Genomic DNA, 19,658 nt, shown 5'->3' with positions numbered 1-19,658 from the left:
CTTTAAGAGAACGAGCTGGCTTATTTGCCAAGAAATTTCAATATGATTCCTTCTTTTCTTTCACTGCCTCTTTAACTTCCTGAATCCATCATGGAGTTCTAATTTTTCTATCCTTGTAGAAAACTTCACCACACGTCTCTCTGGCTGAATCATATCAGGAGCTAAGATTAATATTTCCAATTTTGGCATCAAGTTTAATATCACTTTCCTTCATAATTTGATTCATAATGATGATGAATAACAGTGGAGATAATGTGCATCCTTGTCTCATACCTGATTTAACATCATACCATCTTCTTGTACTACCTCCTTCAATTCTAATTGCTGACTTACAACTCAAATGTAGACTTAAGTATAATATAACATACTATAAGTATATATATATGTATATAATATAAATACTGGATAATATAATGTCCCATTTACACCATACAACTGTAGCATTTTGAACAACTTTTCTTTTGATAACTCATCATTTGCCATTTCCAGATATACAAAACTTAAATGCAGATCTTTGTTATATTCCTATGATTTGCCTTAAAACTGTTTGGCTGGATCCAGCTTGTCCTTCTCAAAACTTCCCTTCCACAATTTTTCTTAACCATTTCTCAAGAATACTTGCATAAATCTTTCCATAGTGAGTAGGGAAATTACTCTTAATTCTCATATTCAGTTTTATTTCCCTTTTTATAATTTGGTACTATGAGTGCTCTATTCCAATTATTTGGAATTCAAATCAGGCCTTTTGAATTATGTTGTGTAGCCAGTGTAAAATTATATTTCCATATTTCAGTATTTCTGGTCAAATATCATCTATTCCAGCTACATTTCCACATTTTGAACTTTGATGGCTTTTCTACTTCAAGTATTGATATATATTCCTAATTGCATTCCTGGTGAGTCTTTTCTACCACCTGATGTCACTGCTTGTTTCATTTAGCAATCTTTCAAACTAATTACCCCAAACTCTAGAATATCTTTATGTGATCTCTGATTTTTTGTTTACAATAATCTTTCATCCATTTCTAAGCTTTTTCAATATCATCCACAATATTTTGCCACATTTCTGATATTTACTTTCTATGTTCTTATCAAAGTCTTCCTGAACTTAAGCCTTTTGGCTCTTTATTTTAGTAATTACTTTTACACATTGACTAAGAGTTCGCTCATGAAAAATACATTTCTGACATTCCATTAAAAAAATTCTATCTAAATTCATATCAGTTGTATTGGTTAATTTAATTGCATTTGCAAATAAATGCATTAAAAACTATCAAATTAAAGTGAACATCACTGACATAATTTTAGCTGAACCAGTTTTTCAAAATTTATTTTCCACATGTAAGTCTAAATACCTCTTTTTATATATATATATATATTTTTTTTTTAAAGTAATGAAACAAAACTTCTAGTGCAATATTTATGAATGCAGGATATATTAAACTTACCTAATGGCCATATAACAGAACTACATACAGAAATACTATCAGCACTGGAATAGTCACTGGGCTGATTAAGAATGAGTTCCATGGAGGCACAAACATTATTTAAATCATCATCATCATCCTCAGAATTAATTATTTCTTCTAGCACTTCAGAATTAACTATTTCTTCTGGTCCTGTGGACTTTATTTCTTTCAATTCTTCCTCTGATTCGCTATTATTCCAGTCTTCAGTAAGAGTCGAATCCAAATCCTGCACATTACAAAAACGTTTTAAAGACATCATAAATGTTCTATTAAGTTAAATCTGTATAATATCTAATTAATAATCATAATTATTATTATATCATCAACTTCATAGATCTAAAAGATTCATCATCAGAGGCACACACTAACCATTATTCGTGCTAATGTTTATATCTCTCCTTAAATTTATTCACTGATGAAGTGAATAAATTTAAGAATAAGAATAAATTTATTCACTGACAAAGTGAATAAATTTAAGAAGAGGTATTCAGTGATATTAAAGAGAGGCATTCACACTTGCTACTGACAACCGATTACATAAATATTAACTACTCTGCAAGGGCAATCCCTTGTTCTATTACCTCTTGTAACATATGGAAAAATTTCTTCTGCATACATCCAACTCCTAATATGTTACTATCACATAAATCTTTACTCTATCCATACAGGATCTTCTTCACCACTTCCTCATTCACAAAATCTGGGCAACCTAATTTGTACACAATAATCCAAAATGAGGTTAAATCAAAGACTTTATAAAGAGGAACAATAACTTCTTTATCTCTGTATGTCAAGTGCATTTCTCAACATGCTCGTTTGTGAGCTATTTCGACTACTTTTGCAATGCCTTCAAAATATCAGCTTTCTGTCGAAATCAACTCCCCAAATCCCTAACCTCATCAATTTCTTGCAGTCCAGTTCTGACAATATCCAGATGTTTTTTTTTTTGTTAACTGAATGTGGTTTTTGAGTTATATGTGAGAGCTGTTCTATAAGTTGTGCATTTGTAGTGTGTTATTTTTATTTACTTTTGTTCTAAAGTGTTTAAAGGAAGAGCACATATAATGACAGACACCAAAAGTAAAATAGCAAGATGACAGACATCGAAAGTAAGAGACAAAGCAATTATGCTCTGTTACTTAGTGAACTGCATTTTCATTTTAGCCATTTTATGTGAAGTGTGGTAATACATTCACTGGATTTATTATTATTATGTGACACCTCCAGGGAGTCCAAAGACTCATCGAGGGAGAGAGTGCCAACAGCATCGAACGATTGTCCCCTTACAACTACTAACTGCGCTCAAACTTGCTTAAATTTTTGCTGAGCCATTAGTAGCAGAGGCTATACCAATTGACCAACCTTTGCTGGCATTATGTGAATAAGTTGTGGATTTTTAAAGTGGAGTGTGTGTGTGTGTGAGAAGTGCGACATGAAATGAATTAAGTTGACAGGCAGCAATGTATCGATCATTAAGAGTATGAGTAGCAAGAATTATTACTAATATTATTACATGCAACTCCATGGAGCCCTCAGACTCATTGAAAGAGGCCCTAAACATCATGCCAAGCACTGTCCAATATTTGCGCAGTATCTCTCATACCTTACTTTGAACTCATTCACAGTCACGGTACCCACAACACAATCTAGCAACTATTCCACTCATTCAACATTTTACAAGCAAAAAAATCTAGCTTTAACATCCCTGCTAACTACTCTCAATTTCCAAGAATGGTTCCTAGTTCTCTCATAGACCTATTCTGAAAAATTTCCTCTGTATTAATCTTGTAAAAACTCTTCAGTAATTTGTATGTCTCAATCATATCATACCTTTTCTGCCTGTCAACCAATTTTTGTAATCAGCAAATCTTCAACCTATTCTTGTAAGGTTCATTCCATAGACCTGCTACCATCTTGGTCACTCGCTTCTGGATCCTCTCCATCTCTTCCTCATCACCAAGAAACCCAGGTGACCAGATCAGCATGCAGTAGTCAAGATGGAGTCTTATCAAGGTTCAATAAAGAGGAATAATAATCCACTTTTCTCTGCTTATCAAAGTATTCTTCAGTAACCAAGTAATCCAATGAGCTGCTTTAGCCACTTTCAGTATGTGTCCTCTAAACTTCAACTCCCTATCCACCAAAACTTCCAAATTGTAAACCAATGGTAACCTCGTTACCTTTATTCAACTCAGTTGTCACTATATTATAAAATGTGAGCAAGTTACTGAGGCATGACCTACCCTTCACAAAACTATGTTGCCCCATACAGTATCCCATTTCTGTCTATCCATGCCTGTATTTTGCTTTTGACCAACTTCTCCAGTACCTTGAAAACAACTCCTATGCTGAATGGTTGGTAATTTGCTACATCTTGCAGCTTCCTTTATGTAACAGAACTATTTTCCTCTCTTTCCATCCCCTTGGGACTAACCCAGAGCAGAGACTTAGATTAAACAAAGTGTTCAAAGGTACTGACAATTCCCCAGCACCTACACATAAAACTTGAGATGGTATAAAATCTAATCCATTAAATTAAAGATATCAAGAATATAATTGCTTGGTATCTTTAATTTTTAGTATAACCAAGTGGAAAAACTTCCAACATCTAATCCATTGCTATATTCACATCAAGGTTCAGTAATATTCTATGCGCATCCATTTCATTTATCACAGTTCTAAACAAGTTTTTGCCTCTCTCATTACTGCAATATCTCCACCTGGATGATATATTCTTGCAAAGTGTTCACTTGGTAATTTTACTATTTCTACTGATTCAGTTATCTCCTTACCATCGACATTCATTAAAATTATTCAAACAGCCTTCCTTTTACTTGCAACATATTGAAAAAACTGTTTGATTATCATCTTTGGCCTGCACTGCTAATTTCCTTTCATACTCCACTTTTGCCTTTCTTACCAGAATATGTTAGTCTTCTGGCCTGTGCTTTGTACTGCTCATGTGCCTGCTGGTCACCTTTCTCCTTGAATACCCTCCACAATTTTTTATTTATTTTTTTTGTAGCTCCAGCTTAATGGTCATATTCGTCCATTTAACTCCCATTTGATTTACTCTCCTGACCTTGACAATAGATATGCAGTGTGGCATTACTTCCCTCAAACACTCCTTTACTACTTCCAATGCACTATCAACATATAAGTCTTTTCTCCTCGCAGTTTCACATGCCATGGCACTGTCCTAAGTTTGTCATACTTACCAGGTCCTGTAATTCTACACTATACCCATTAAGTGAAAATTTCACACATTTAGCCACCTTCCATGTGATATGATCATATGAGCATATGATCACTCTCACTAATTGGCACCAACGTAGTCAATATTGTTTATAGACAAATTCTCTGATGGAATTACTAGATCTAGCACTCTCAAACGCCTAGTATGTTCCATCACATGCTGTCTTAGGTAATTATTCCTTAATAACTGCATAAATTCCATTTTTTCCCACCCACGAGTCCCCTCCTTCTTCCAATCAATGTTCCTATAGTTGAAATTATTATTATTATTACCCGAAGACCTCATGGAGTCAAAGACTCATCAGAAAGATCCTTTTATCACATACACAGGTCATCATATCATGTCTTAAACAAACTCAAACTCCTTCTAGACATCACACTCTCAGGCAAGGCATTCCAATCATTCACAACTCTGCACAAAAAAAAAAAACCTGCCTCTCACTCCCCTACTCACACCCTCTTTACACAGTTTCCAGGGATGACCCCTGGTTCTCCCCCTATCCCCCACTATTTTATATAGAACTTCTCCAGCATTAATCCTATAACAACCCCTTACCAACTTGTACGTCTGCATCATATCTCCCCTCTTCCTCCTGTACACCAGACTCTGTAAATTACATCGTCTCAATCTTTCCCCATACTCGACATTCCAGAGGTCAGAAACTACCTTAGTCAGTCCACCTTGGACACTTTCCAACATCTCTTCATCCTTCTGAAAACCAGATGACCAAATCTTGGCACAACAGTCCATGTGTGACCTAATCAAAGCCTTATACAACAGAACAAGAATCTCCCTACTTCTAAACGTCAGTGTCCTCCACATCATTCCCAGAAGCCTTTGTGTTGTCTTTACAATTTTGGCTATGTCCCCCCTAAATTTCAGATCCTTATCCACTATCACCCCCCAGATCTCTTATTTTTTTCCACCTCCAACAATATATCCTCAACAAGTATAAATTTTGCATCCTATCTTTGTTTTCCAAATTTTAAAACCTTACATTTTGCAACATTGAACTCGCATCCCCATTTCTGTGCCCAATCACTCAATTTATTCAAGTCTTCCCGTAAGTCCACAACATCTTCACTACTCTTTATGGTTCGTCCCAACTTCACATCATCTGCAAAGAACTGAATATCTCCATCCAAATCTTCACCAATATCATTAATATACAAGTTAAACAGTAATGGCTCTAAAACAAACCCTTGACGCATTCCACCAGTGACTTTACTTTTCCCGGATATCGCTCCCCCATACATAACTTGTTGATACCTATCAGATAGCCAGTCTCCAATCCAATCCACTAGTCTAATATCCAACCCCATCTGCTCTAGTTTGACCGTCAACTTATCATGAAGTACTCTATCAAAAGCCTTTGCGAAATCCAAGTATATTACCATGTATCCTTCTACACTTTATTGTAATAAGTATGTAGATTACTAAAACATGACCTCCCTTTAGCAAATCCATGCTGTCTATCAAAGATAACACCATTGTTGTCAACCCAACTCTGGATCCTAGTTCTCACAAGCTTCTCCAACAACTTACCACAACACCTGACACACAGATAGGCCTATAGTTTGATGCTTGAGTTTGATCACCGCCTTTATGAAGTGGCACAATCTTGCCCTCCTTCCACTCCTTAGGAACTTGACCGAGTGCAAGACTCGTATTAAACAAATATGTCAAGACAGGTGTCAACTCCCTGGCATATTCCATCAGAATACGTGGTGATATATTATCAAGTCCCACAGCATTATTAACATATAATTTACTCAACTCCCCATACACCTCTTGCTCACTTACAGTCAGTCTCTCCTCCCCATCATCAACTGCTCTCAATCTCTCCATGAAGTCACATTCACAAGATTGAAAGACCTTTATGAACTGCTCATTACATATATCCACCACAAATTCTGCAACAGCTATCTTTATACCACTTTCTCCAATCAATGTCATCCTTCCATAATCATTCTTTCTTTTGCTGGCTACATATCGAAAGGACTCCTTAGGATTCTTTTTGGCATCATTTGCTAACTGCTGTCCATACCTCTCTTTAGCTATCCTCACCAACCAAGTCACCCTCCTTGCCTGGTCTTTTGTACTCATGGAATTGGTTATTTCCACTTCTCTTATGCTGCCTCCACAATGCCCTCTTTCTCTGTATCGCACATTTAATCTCGTTATTCATTCATTCTCTCCCCCCCCCCCCATTGTAGTTCCACATACAGGGTGTTCGGGATAAATTTGACATATTTATAATTAATTATATTTTTCCGTAAGTTACATGTATTAACACACACTTCTCTTCATTTAAAAGTTTGGACCCTTCTTCATTCATATACAAGATGTCAGAAAGGATGGATAGCTGGAACCCACCTGAATCATGGAAGAGAATAACTTGTATCATGATGATTCGTGCCCGCCATCAAAATAAGGATATTACGACTGCTGCCCAATGCTCCCTGAATACAGTAAAAACAATCAGGCATGAACTAGAGACTTGCAATGGTGACTACGAGGATGTAGCAAGAAGAAAGATCCCTAGCAGACGATCTGATTGCGTTCGTACAGCAGAATTCCTCCAAATCTGCAGGAACAGGTGTTGAAGAACCCTGGCATTGGAATTCGGGCTTTGTTCGTGGAGTTGCTAACTGTAGTCAAGCCCTGGATAACAAGGGTAGCCAATGGTAGGCCGTATGTATGGCAGCAGGATTCGGCCCCTTGCCACACCTCTGGGAAAAGTCAAAAATGGTTGTCTGAAAATTTCTACGACTTCACCAGTCCAAATGTTTGGCCTCCAAACTCCCCAGACCTTAACCCCATGGATTATTTTGTATGGGGCGCAGTTGAAAAAGACACCAATCGCACTTCCAGTAATACAAAAGCCCAGTTAATGGATAAAATTAAAACAGTTTTTGCGGCCCTTCCCAGGGAGACTGTAGCATCAGCTTGTTCGAGGTTCCGAAGCAGAATTGAAGCTGTGATCGATGCTAATGGTGGTTATTTTGAGTAAATCTTGTTGATAGTATTGTAATTAACTCTGCCTGTAATGTTTTTTTGTCAATTCATTAAATTTAATAGATACAAAGAAGATTTTCTTTTTCCTTACGAAACTGTCAAATTTATCCCGAACACCCTGTATACCCTTTTCTTACAGAGATCCTCACACTGCTGGTAACCATCCAGGTAATCACCTCATGGTCACTCTCACTAATTGGTGGATGATTTGACACCTCATTTATAATTACATCCTCTGATGAGATGACCAAATCCAAGACCCTTAATCCTCGTATGCCCTCTGTTATATACTGTCTGAGGTAGTTATCCCTCAAAAACTTATTTTCTTTACTTCCAGTTGCTATCTCATTATTCACGTCTATATTGTCATAATTAAAATCGCCCATTATGATCACCCTTTTCTTATTTGCTTGGCTAATTTGACTATACATTTCATTATCACCACCACAAACATTTCCTGGTCTATAACAACATTCAACCAAGTATTTGATTCCATTCACCTCTATCTCACACCATACTGCCTCAAAACCACTGGCACTATTTCCCTCTTGCATCTGTACTTTGTATGGACATAACTCTTTCTCTATCATCAATAGCATTCCTCCTCCTCCCTTTTTATCCCTTCTAACCTCAGGAAACACATCATACCCTTCCATCTCTATTCCTGTCAGGATGTCGTCCTCTTCCAACCGTGTCTCACTTATTCCAACAATCTTTGGGTGAACAGACGCAATTAGTGCAATCATTTCATCTGTCTTGTTTCTTACACTTCTAGCATTTGTATACAAACATAACAGCTCATTTCTGGATCTACAGTTAGTTCCACAGATACCACTCACTTGATGTGATTTCTCCTTGCTCGACTGGATCCATTTCCCTTTCTGCCCATTTCTTCTAGAACCCTCCCCAATTCCAACTGTTTCCTCTCCATAAAAATCCTCCATAATAATTACCTGCCCTTCCACTCATTGAGCTGATCTGCAGATTCATACTATTTCCATCATCTTTTCCATCCCCTAGTCTACAGAAGCATCCAACAGTATATTTTGTTCTGCTGGCTTCTATCTCACATCAGATCCCCCTTATTCTGAATGCTCCCATTATTAGTGTACATAATGTCCAAAAGCCCATTAGGTCCACTGCTATCCTGATGTTTTAGCTATCCTATTCTGGTTTGTTACCAATAGTACTAAATTAGGCATTTTATGCACATTCTTACACTCAACTGACTGACTGATATCTGCATATCCACTCAACAGCTTTTCTCCCCTAAAAGCTCTAGTTTCCCTGATTTTGCACATCCATTTCCACTGCATTCAACAACACTTTTTCCAGACTATGAACACGAAATCCATTCAGATGCAAACATCTTTCTTGTATAAGTCCTTTGGCCCATCAAACTCACTCCGCACATTCAGTGGAATGAGTTTGATGGACAAAAACATCCACAAATTCCACATTATTCCTCCTGCACAGCCTATATATTGAGTCATTAGCTATTATGACCCTCTTTCTCAGCTCTACCCTGTTACCGTGGCAACAGACTATCTTAACTTTCTCACTCTTTTCTTTTGCTATTTCTAATAATTCTTTCATGTCCTCCCTCATGCTGCACTTTTCTCCTTTCAAATCATTTGTTCCAGCCAAACGAATCCAATGAGAAAAACAAATACTCATCTGATGGTGAAGTAAGATAATGTGAAAGAGTAGTGAGTAAATGATAAGAAAGTTATGAAATTGAAGGTGAGTGACCTTGTGCAACAAGTCATCAATCATAGTGTGAATGACATAAGTGATATGGGCAGAGCAAATATAAGATAGTATAATAGTCATGATAACTATAGTTATCATGTACCCTTAGACATGTTGCCCATACCAAGCTCATCCAGTCTCCATGAAAGTCTCCAGTTGCCAAGAAATTATATTCTTGCTTAATCCTTTACCCAAATGTAAGCAAATAAAGTTTGCACATAAAGGGTCTTCATGACTAAGCTACTTGCATATAGAGGCTATTGCCTTCACATCAATTGCCTCAGTATCATCCCATAATGCAAAGCACTTCTTTTCAGACATGTATACGGAAGGGTTATTACCCATATCGATTTCGAACTTCACTGAGGTCTCATCAGTGGGCGCCAGACCATACCAAATATATTTTCCATATACAAGTAGCAAAAAGATGAATCATTTTTTTATTAAAATACTCTGTATCAGAGATGGTTACAGTAAGTTTTTTCGCTTGGCTTCAAAGAAAACTTACCCAAGTGTAAGCAGACAAAGTTTGCAAATGAAGAGACTAAGCTACTTGTATATAGAGGTTTTGACTTCATATCAGTTTTTATCCAAGTTATCTCTGGGTAAAGAATTAAACAAGAATATAATTTCTTGGCAAGTTTAATTTACTTTGAAGCCAAGTAAAAAACTTTCTACAAACATTCATAATTTTGTTTACAAAGTATTCCATGTAAAAGTTTGCTAAAGGGGAGGGAGAGGAGGAACCCATAGCAGTACCATTAATCTGTTTGTAGATTTTTCCTCCCCATGTAAATACCTATATATAAAGAAAATCTGAATAATTCAAAGATATCAGGGGGAAATTTAGACTTTATTAAATCAAGAGTGTCTATTAGTGGTCCATTAGTAAATAAAGAAGTGACATCAAAACTAAACATTATGCCTGAAGTTTTAAGGATATGATTTTTAACTAATGATTTGAAATGGACCAAATTTTTTACACAAGCAGAGGAGTTACCAGTTGGGAGGGAGGGGAGAGTTGGGGGGCTAACTGTTGGGCAAGTTTATAAATAGGACTATCTATGCTATCAACTATAGGGCATAAGAAAATATTAGATTTGTAGATTTTAGGTACTCCATAAATGTAGGATAGTTTAACATGAACAGGTTTTATTTTGTTGATGATTTCTTTAGGCCAAGACGTGACTTTTTTTTCAATTTGCAGACTTCTTTTCCTTTAAAATATAGTGGGATCTCGATCTATAATTTGGTAAGTAGAACTGTCACATATGAGATCTTGCAATTTTTTTTGTTACAATCCTCTTGATCCATGATAACTGTCACATTACCCTCATCAGCTTTAGTAATAACAATATTTTTATTCCTATACGATGTTTTTAAGGCAGCTAATTTCTGTGGTATATTACTTTTTGGTGGTTTAGCATTCTTTAGGATGCTTCATATGTCTAAACGCACATTACTAGCCATTGAAGGTGAAGGATCGTAGATGCCCTGTTCAAGAACTCATGATGGATGTAGGAATCTGCCATCTGAGTGAGACAGAGATAAGAGCACTGATGGACAGAAACTGCACCCAACAGTTTTTTTCAAGGGACAGGAGTAATGACTGTCATTGGCACAGATGATGAGTTTTCTAATTTAGCCCTTTCAAAATGCCAGACTGCCCTGTTAATGATGCTTTATTGCATATGTATCTTGAGCTTTTGTCCTTTTCTGCCCTGACACTTTTTTTTTTTTTTTTTTGGAAAATCATGACTTGGATAATGTGTGCAAATTTTCAACAAATTAGGGAATGAAGGTCCTCATTCCACATGGATAATTTCTCTAACAAGATCACACTAGTATCTGAACAATGGAAATGGTAGTGTGATCATTAAAAGGAGTAAAGTCTCAGAGACCTTCCTGCTTGACTTTGCTTACTGCCAAAGGGAATATATAATCAGAATTACCAAGAGGGGTAGTTACATCAACAGTGTACCTTGAAGGAGAACTGGCTAAGAAAAGATCCAGAATATTGAATGAATGGAAAAGATTGTCAGGATTTCTGGTTGGGAGGTGAACAATTTGCTTTAGGTCATTACTTACATTAGAAAAAGGGATCTAGTACTGGCCTGGTTTGCCGAGTGGTTAGCATATCTGCTCTACAACCAACAGACTGTAGGTTAAAGTAGATATTTTTTCATTTAGTTTCAAAGTAAGTTAAAATATTCTTATTTAATCCTTTACCCAAGTGTAAGCAAACTACATGAAGCATCCCATAATACAAAGCACACTTCTTTTCAGATGTGTTCACTGAGTGGCCACTGTATTATGAACAGCATTTCATAATGAGTGGGATCCTCTTTTGCCTTAAGAATGGCCTATATCTCTGTGGCATTGATTCAGCTAAGCTTGAAAACATTCCTCTGTAATGTTGTCGGGTCACTGTCACAACAATTGGACAATATCATGTTGTTACAGATTGGATGATGGAATGTTGCTGCTGCGAACTGCTCATTCCACCTAATCCCATAGATGCTCTGTTAGGTTTCCAGTATTGGAGATCACTTCCTGTTCTTAGCAGTGGGACCTGGGATGGTCGTTTGATCCTGCATTCCATCTGTGATTTGATCATCATCTTGAATCGTGCCTTTCAAGATGATGATAGATGATGATCTGACCACTACTGTTGTACTGAGCTGTGATTTAACAGGTTGTGGCCCTGCTGTACATTTCATCCTTACCATTCTTCCCTGACTTGGAGCATCAATGAGCTGTTTCTGTCCACAGGAACTGCTGTTGGTCTGCAGTTTCTGGTTATTACACCATTCCTGATACACCTTAAACACTGTTGCTTGTGAAAAGTCCAGAAGAGTAGACATTTGTGAGATACTGGCATCAACAATCATACTATGCTCAAAGTCACACCTTTTATCCATTCTGATGCATTAAAAAAAAAAATGCAACTGCCAAATGCCTGATTTATGGGGGTGGTGTTCCTAATAAAGTGGCATTATGGGAAGAGTCACTACTCAGACTGGTTTTGACCTTTATTGAGGTGTGTTAATAAAGTTTGGGCGATACCTCTCCAAAAACACAGTGATCTACAAGATCATTCTAAATCTCATTGAGTGACCATAAAGGACTCCAGGACAGGACAGAAAATTTAGTGGTGGCTCCACTTAGTGAGAGGCAAAATCCCATTACCAAGTAGAGCCTCTCTACTCCCCAGGAAGCAAGAAAAAACCTAAATACAAACATTATTAAATATCATCAGTGGGAACAAGACCCAGAGGTTTCATCAGTGGGAGCCAAACCCAGAAAGATACCAAGGTTGAATTAATGCAGAAATCATATATTTTGTATATACAGGTTCTAAAAAAAAAGGTGTATCGCCTTATTGTTAAAATACTCTGAATCAGAGATGTTTGTACAAATCTAATAGACAAGCTTAGGTGTTGAATGTTATTCATAACTTACTGCAATGATATTAACACCACCAAAAAAACTATTTAAAAAAAAATATGTTTATTAACTGGCTTATATTTCACAGAATTTCAAATCAGCATGTTATAGTTTATATGCGACAATGAGTAAGTGAAAAAATTCAAACTGTAACCAACAAAAGATCTAAATATAGCAATAATTGTTGCTGTAGCTATATTTGTCTCCCTTGCATTTCTACTCATCCAATTCCTGCAGAGATGACCATGATAATCACTTCTTTCTTTATCTGTAACACTGAATTGCTTGTCTCGTATGGCCATTTGCCAGAAAGACATCAGAAGAATTGTGAACAACCTAAGTACTAAAAGAGCTTCTGGTGATCATATCCTACCAGTTGTGCTTAAGTCATGGACTCCTGAACTAACACCTGTTTTTATCATCTTTACTATATTATGCTCAGTTGACATCCATTCCATAGCATGAAAAAAAAAAAGTGATGTGTCCACCATCAAACTATCAACATACTACTGCTCTAGCTCAGCATTATCTAAAATAATGGAGAAGACCATCATGATTAACTACCAGTATGTGGTGCACATAAAACCTTTCTTAAAATTTTTGATGCTCTCTCAGAGACTCTTTAGCCATTGTCTCATAGACAGTCAGTATCCATAGTGTATTTCTTCTACAGATATTTAAGTACATGCATATATGCATTTCTTATTTACTTATATTCCATCTTATAAAATATAGTTTCTGAAATGAAGGAAAGAGTGTTGTATGGTGACTCGTTATTAAGAGGGGTGATAGATGGCAGTGTAACTAAATCGTACTTACCGGGCACGAAATTTAAGGATGTAAGTGAGAGTATTAGAGTGCAAAAACAGAGGGTGAAAGAATTAATAATTGTGGTGGGTACGAATGAATTGAAAGGTGATAAATTTTTTATGAGAGAGGACTTGAAAGTATTGTTAAAGGCAGCAAAAGAAAAGAGTGACAGAGTTAGAATGGTTAGTCTGTTGCTGCGGTATGACAGAGAGGAGTTTAGATGGAGGGCCATAATCGCAAATGACATTATGCGTAGGTTATGCAGACGGTGTGGTGTGGAATTCGTGGACGTGTGGAATGAGTTTGAAGGGCGAAAGGACTTATACAAGATGGATGGCCTGCATTTGAATGGACTTGGTGTGCAGAGACTGGAAAGAGTGTTGCTGAATGAAGTGAAAATGGATGTGCAAAACCAGGGAAACTAGAACTACCAAGGAGGGGGGGGGGGGGAATGGATATGCAGACATCAGTGAGACAGATGAGTGTAAGAATGTATATAATGTACCCGAGCCAGCACTAAGGACAAAAAATGGGAATGGGTCATTTAGAATAACGCATCAATATAGGGGTGGGACTAAGGGATCACTGCATTTCATGTATACTAATGCCAGGAGTATTAGGAACAAGAAGGAAGAATTTTTGGCCTTGATTGGCTCTTCCTGGCCACAGGTTATTGGCATTAGCAAAACATGGCTGACGGAAGATGATATAGTTAGTGGGATAGAATGTGTAGGTTATAGTGTGATTAGGAGGGACAGACAGAATAAAATGGAGGGAGGGGTATTATTGATGATAGCTGATGAACTGCAGCCAAGGAGAATTGAAGTTGTATCGCAGGATAGTGAAAGGAACTCATTTGAGGCTATTTGGTGTGAGATTGAGACTGGCAGAATAAAATATACAGTTGGGTGCTGCTATAGACCAGGTGATGGAATAGATGGTGGAGATAGTATGCATAGGGAAATTGATGAAATGAGTGGAAGGAAGGAAGGTAATTATTATGGGGGATTTCAACTATGGTAACATTGCTTGGAAGGAGGAGAGGACACATGTGAGGAAGGAAAAGGATTTTATTCAATTATTAAGGGATAACTATCTGAGACAGCATGTAATTGAAAATACTAGGGGTGTGAGAGTGCTTGACCTGGTAATAGCATCTGAGAATTTGACTGTAATGAATATGACCATGTTGCCACCTATTGGTGAGAGTGATCATAAGGTCTGGACCTCGGAGGTGGCTAAAGGTGTGGAATTTTCGATTAAGACAGGGTATATGTGGAATTACCATGCTGGCAAGTATGATAAGCTTAGGAGATTGCTTGGATCAGTGACATGGCATGTACAACTGCAAGGGCTGGATGTCGATAGAGCATGGGAAGTGGTCAAGGAGCATTTACAGGAGGTTATGGCTGATTGTATACCTAGGGTCCGAATAGTAAAACAAGTAGGGGTTAAATGGATGAATAACACCATTAAGCTTGAGCTGCAAAAAAAGAAACAACTGTGGAGGGAATTTAAAGAAAGGGGTGACCTGCAGGCACATGAACTGTATAAAGTGCAGGCCAGAAAGGTAACAAGCGTGGTAAAAAAAGCAAAAGTGGATTATGAAAGGAAACTAGCTTTGCAAGCAAAAGAGAATCCCAAACAGTTCTTTCAATATGCTGCAAGCAAGAAAAAAACTGTACACGGCAAAATGATTTTAAGGAATGAAGATGGTAAGGAGGTCACTGAATCAGTCGATATAGTGGAGTTACTGAGTGCACACTTTGCAAAAGCATATCATCCAGGTGGTGACATTGAAAAAAATGAAGGAACCATTAGTTTATACGGGAATAGTGATGAATGAAGTGGAGGTGACTAGTCTATTACAGAACCTTAATGTGAACACATCTGTGGGATTGGATGGTATACCGGCACGGGTCTTGCGTGAAGCGGCTAAGGAATTATCAGTGCCCTTGACCATGTTGTTTAATCTGAGTCTCAGGTCTGGTTTAGTCCCGAAGGTGTGGAAAGAGGGGAAAATAGTTTCACTGCATAAAGGAGGATCCAAGACTACGGTTGCAAATTACCGACCAATCAGCATATCAGGAGTCGTTGTCAAGGTCTTGGAGAAAGTAGTCAAGGGAAAAATACAGGAATGGATTGATGAAAATGAGATACTGTACAGGGGACAGCATGGCTTTGTGAAGGGTAGATCATGCTTCAGTAACTTGCTCAAGTTTTATAACAAGGTGACGGCTAAACTGGATAAGGGAAATGGGTTTACAGTGATACTGCTGGACCTGGCAAAGGCGTTTGACAGGATACCACATGGAATACTAATCCGTAAACTACAACATATGGGAATGGATATAGGGTTGGTGAGATGGATAGGTGGGTGGTTGATGGAGAGATATCAAAGAGTAGTTTATTCAGGAGTAGAGTCCAAAAGACGGCCTGTGACTAGTGGTGTGCCGCAGGGTTCTGTTCTTGGACCACTGCTGTTTAATCTGTTCATTAACGATATAGGGAAGGATCTAAGTGGAACAATTCATTTGTTCGCTGATGATGCAAAGTTGGGTAGGGCAATAGTGAATGCAGAAGATGTCAAAGTCTTGCAGGAAGACTTAGATAGATTGGAGTTCTGGGCTAAGGAGAATGGATGTCAATTTAATGTAACAAAATGTAAGGTTATGCATTTTGGGGTGAAAAGATTAGCAGCAGTATACCACATTGGTGGAACTGTACTCCAAGAGATTGATGAGGCCAGGGACTTGGGAGTGTTGGTGGATAGGGAGATGAAGTTTAGGGGGGCACATTGCAAAAGTAGCTAAATCAGCTCATCAACTCACTTGGTTGTTGAAAAATACCTTGACGAGCAGAGACAAGCAAGTTATTGTACCTCTGTACCGAGCCTTGATAAGACCTCATCTCGACTACTGTGCCCAGATTTGGTCACCTCGGTTCCTTCTTGATGGGGAGGAGGTGGAGAGGATCCAGAGGCGAGTGACTAAGATGATAACAGGTCTATGGAATGAAACATATGAGAACAGGTTGAAGATTTGTGGGTTGCAGAAACTAGTTGATAGGCGGAAAAGGGGAGATATGATTGAGACATTCAAATTGCTAAAGGGATTCTATAGGATTAATTCAGAGATATTTTTGAAATCAGGACTGGTGGTGGGAGAACTAGGGGACACCTATGGAAGCTGGGCAAGAGTGTGGTTAGCAGGGGTGTTACAGCTGGGTTCTTTACTTTTAGAGTGGTAAATGAGTGGAATAAGCTGCCAGAGTCTGTTGTGGGTGCTATGACAGTGAACGAGTTCAAGGCAAGGTATGATAGATACTGTGAGAATGTAATCGCATAGTTGTGTGGACATGATGTTTAGGGCCTCCCTCGATGAGTCTAAGGACTCCTGGAGTCACCCGAAATAATAATAATAATAATAAAAACTCTTGAAATAAAGGAAAATTTGACAAAGCAGCACCAATGAAGTCCTGCTCTTTCAGAAGTTGATTACTGTGCTACAATCAAAATCTTGCAAACAACAAGAAATATGCTACCACATTAAAATGCACTCCATAATGTCACCTAAAAACCTAGCATTGGTTAAAAGAATGTAAATGATAAATTTCATGGGGATAAAATAAGACACTGCATCCAGAATTGCTGCTCTCATTCATTGAGGTGGTGCAGTCATAGCAAATGAATGTCATTTTTGTATTCAGTGTATACGATTGTTAAAATCACCTACTGTTGCTGAGAAGTAATTTCAGTGCCATACAGAGTTATTACTGTAATCCTTCAGATTACTTGCTTAATCTCACTAATTCATTTATCTTTCACTGATGTTATTTGTAACCATGGTACACAAGGTTATTTTGATCCTATTCCATCACCTTTCACCATGTTTTTCATTTATCTGTGCAGAAACTGGCCATCCACACCATGGTTCATCCTCACCTCTTTAAATAGTAACAACCAGCAGAACACTTGTGCATGGCTCAGACAGTCATCGACATAAACTTTTTTTAGGTCTTGGTACACTTCTGTAGCAGTTTTTCCTAATTTGCAATAAACTTTTATCACAGCTATTTGCTCCATGATGCAACTTCTAACATGCTCCACTCGCATACCTTACTTCAACATGAAAACTGCTGCATCACCCAATTCAAAAGTTGCACCTGCGATTACAATACACTCTAGTAGTCAAAACCATAAGCATATTTGTTACTTTTATTCAAAGGGCTGTCCTATAAAAAAATCAATCTCATTATAGGTTTATTTCTGGGAAAATTCCCACCTTACTCTTCTAAGAAATTATTAATTTTATGGCTATTTAGCTTATTTTTGTTTAGGAGCACCCCTTTTTTTTTTATAATGTAATAGGCTTTTTATTCAGTTCTAGGGCATTACTGAAGTTTTACATAGATAAATATATGAAGAATATAAGAGGGAAAATTGGAGATGATGTTGCTGGCTGTTCTCTTATTCAGCGGCATCCTGGCGTGTGACGACAACATTCATCTGCTGGATTATGATTGAAAGGGAATATAATTGAATGGAAGGGGTTTTTGGAAAAGATGGGGATAGAGCAATATGAGGCAAGAGGTATGTGAATCTTTTTGAAAAACCCAGTTTTTTTATATATATATATATATATATATATATACTATTATTAAGGGTGGCCAGTGAATACTTGGGGGGGGGGAGTGAAAATATAAGCAACTTTTTGGAGAAGATGAAGGATATGATCCTATCCCATCATTTTTGAAAAACCCAGGTTTTTAAAAGATTCACATACCACTTGCCTCACATTACTTTACCCACACCTTTTCCAAACCCCCGTTCCATTTAATCATAATCCAGCAGATGATGTCGCCACACGCCAGGATGCCGCTGAATAAGAAACCAGCCAGCAACATCCTAAAGTACATCCAAATTTTCCCTTCTTCTATTCTTCATATATTTATCTATGTAAAACTTCAGTAATGCCCTAGAACTGAGTAAAAAGCAAATGACATTATAATAAAGGGCACTCCTAAACAAAAATAGGCTAAATAGCCATAAAATTAATAATCAACCTCATTATTTAATGGGCACACTATGTGTTTGCACTGCATGTATGTATGTATGTATGTATGTGTGTGTGTGTGTGTATATATATATATATATATATATATATACATATAAAACATTAATAAAAAAATATTTAAAAAAATCCTTATCCACTCATGGCACTAATGTATTATAGGTTTACAACCGTTTGTGAGTAAAAATAACATAAAAAAATGATTGTGGATTTGAAAGAAGGAATATGTTGATATGTTTCTTGAACATCTTTGGAGGAGCAGTATAGCAAAGGCTGTTCGAAAGGCACAGGTAGATGGAATGAAATAACAGAATAAGAAGTTGGTTCAATAAGTTTGAAGATGAACTATACTGATGTTGATTAGGAGCTGCTGAGTTTGATGGAGCAGCATCCATGAAAATTAGAAGAGATACAGAGTAAGTGGCTGAACAGACAATGAGAAAGAGAGGAACTGCCTTCTTCTGGATAGCACTTTGGTGCACCATCCCAGATGTGAGAACCATATTCCAAGGCTGGGTAGATTAGGGATTTATACAGTGTGAAGAGTTGCAGAGGTGAGAAGTAGTGCTTCTTAAAAGAAACATGGATAGTTCTGAGCCAAAAATGATATCTCTCCCTTTGGCTCTGAACTAACAGAGACATTACAGATAAGAGTGAGGAGGACAAGTTAGTTCAAGAAGTGCAATAAAAGTAATTATTATAGGGCTCATCATCTATTAGGACATAGATATGGTGAAAGGAACTCTGCTGTTGCAGAGTGCTAGATCAAGTAGCCACCTACCAAGTCAAGACTGCACAATTACTCTCTCCCAATCAATTAAGTTTAGTTATACA

General features: G+C 37.4%; 1 protein-coding gene across 1 annotated transcript in view; it reads right to left on the bottom strand.

Moving 5' to 3' along the window:
• Positions 1–19,658, bottom strand: part of LOC150096826 (uncharacterized) — an 84,617-nt gene that overhangs the window by 45,260 nt on the left and 19,699 nt on the right. The window contains exon 2 of the mRNA XM_090407842.1: positions 1,449–1,695. Coding sequence (XP_090263968.1) covers positions 1,449–1,695 — 247 coding nt within the window. The remainder of the gene's footprint in view (positions 1–1,448; positions 1,696–19,658) is intronic.

The sequence above is a fragment of the Typopeltis vanoorti genome, chromosome 18, assembly GCF_054136105.1.
Source record: "Typopeltis vanoorti isolate ZY-2024b chromosome 18, IOZ_Tvanoo_1.0, whole genome shotgun sequence".
NCBI lineage: Eukaryota > Metazoa > Arthropoda > Arachnida > Uropygi > Thelyphonidae > Typopeltis > Typopeltis vanoorti.
The sequence above is the reverse complement of the archived record's forward strand: the minus strand, read 5'-3'. Positions and strand labels throughout refer to the sequence as shown.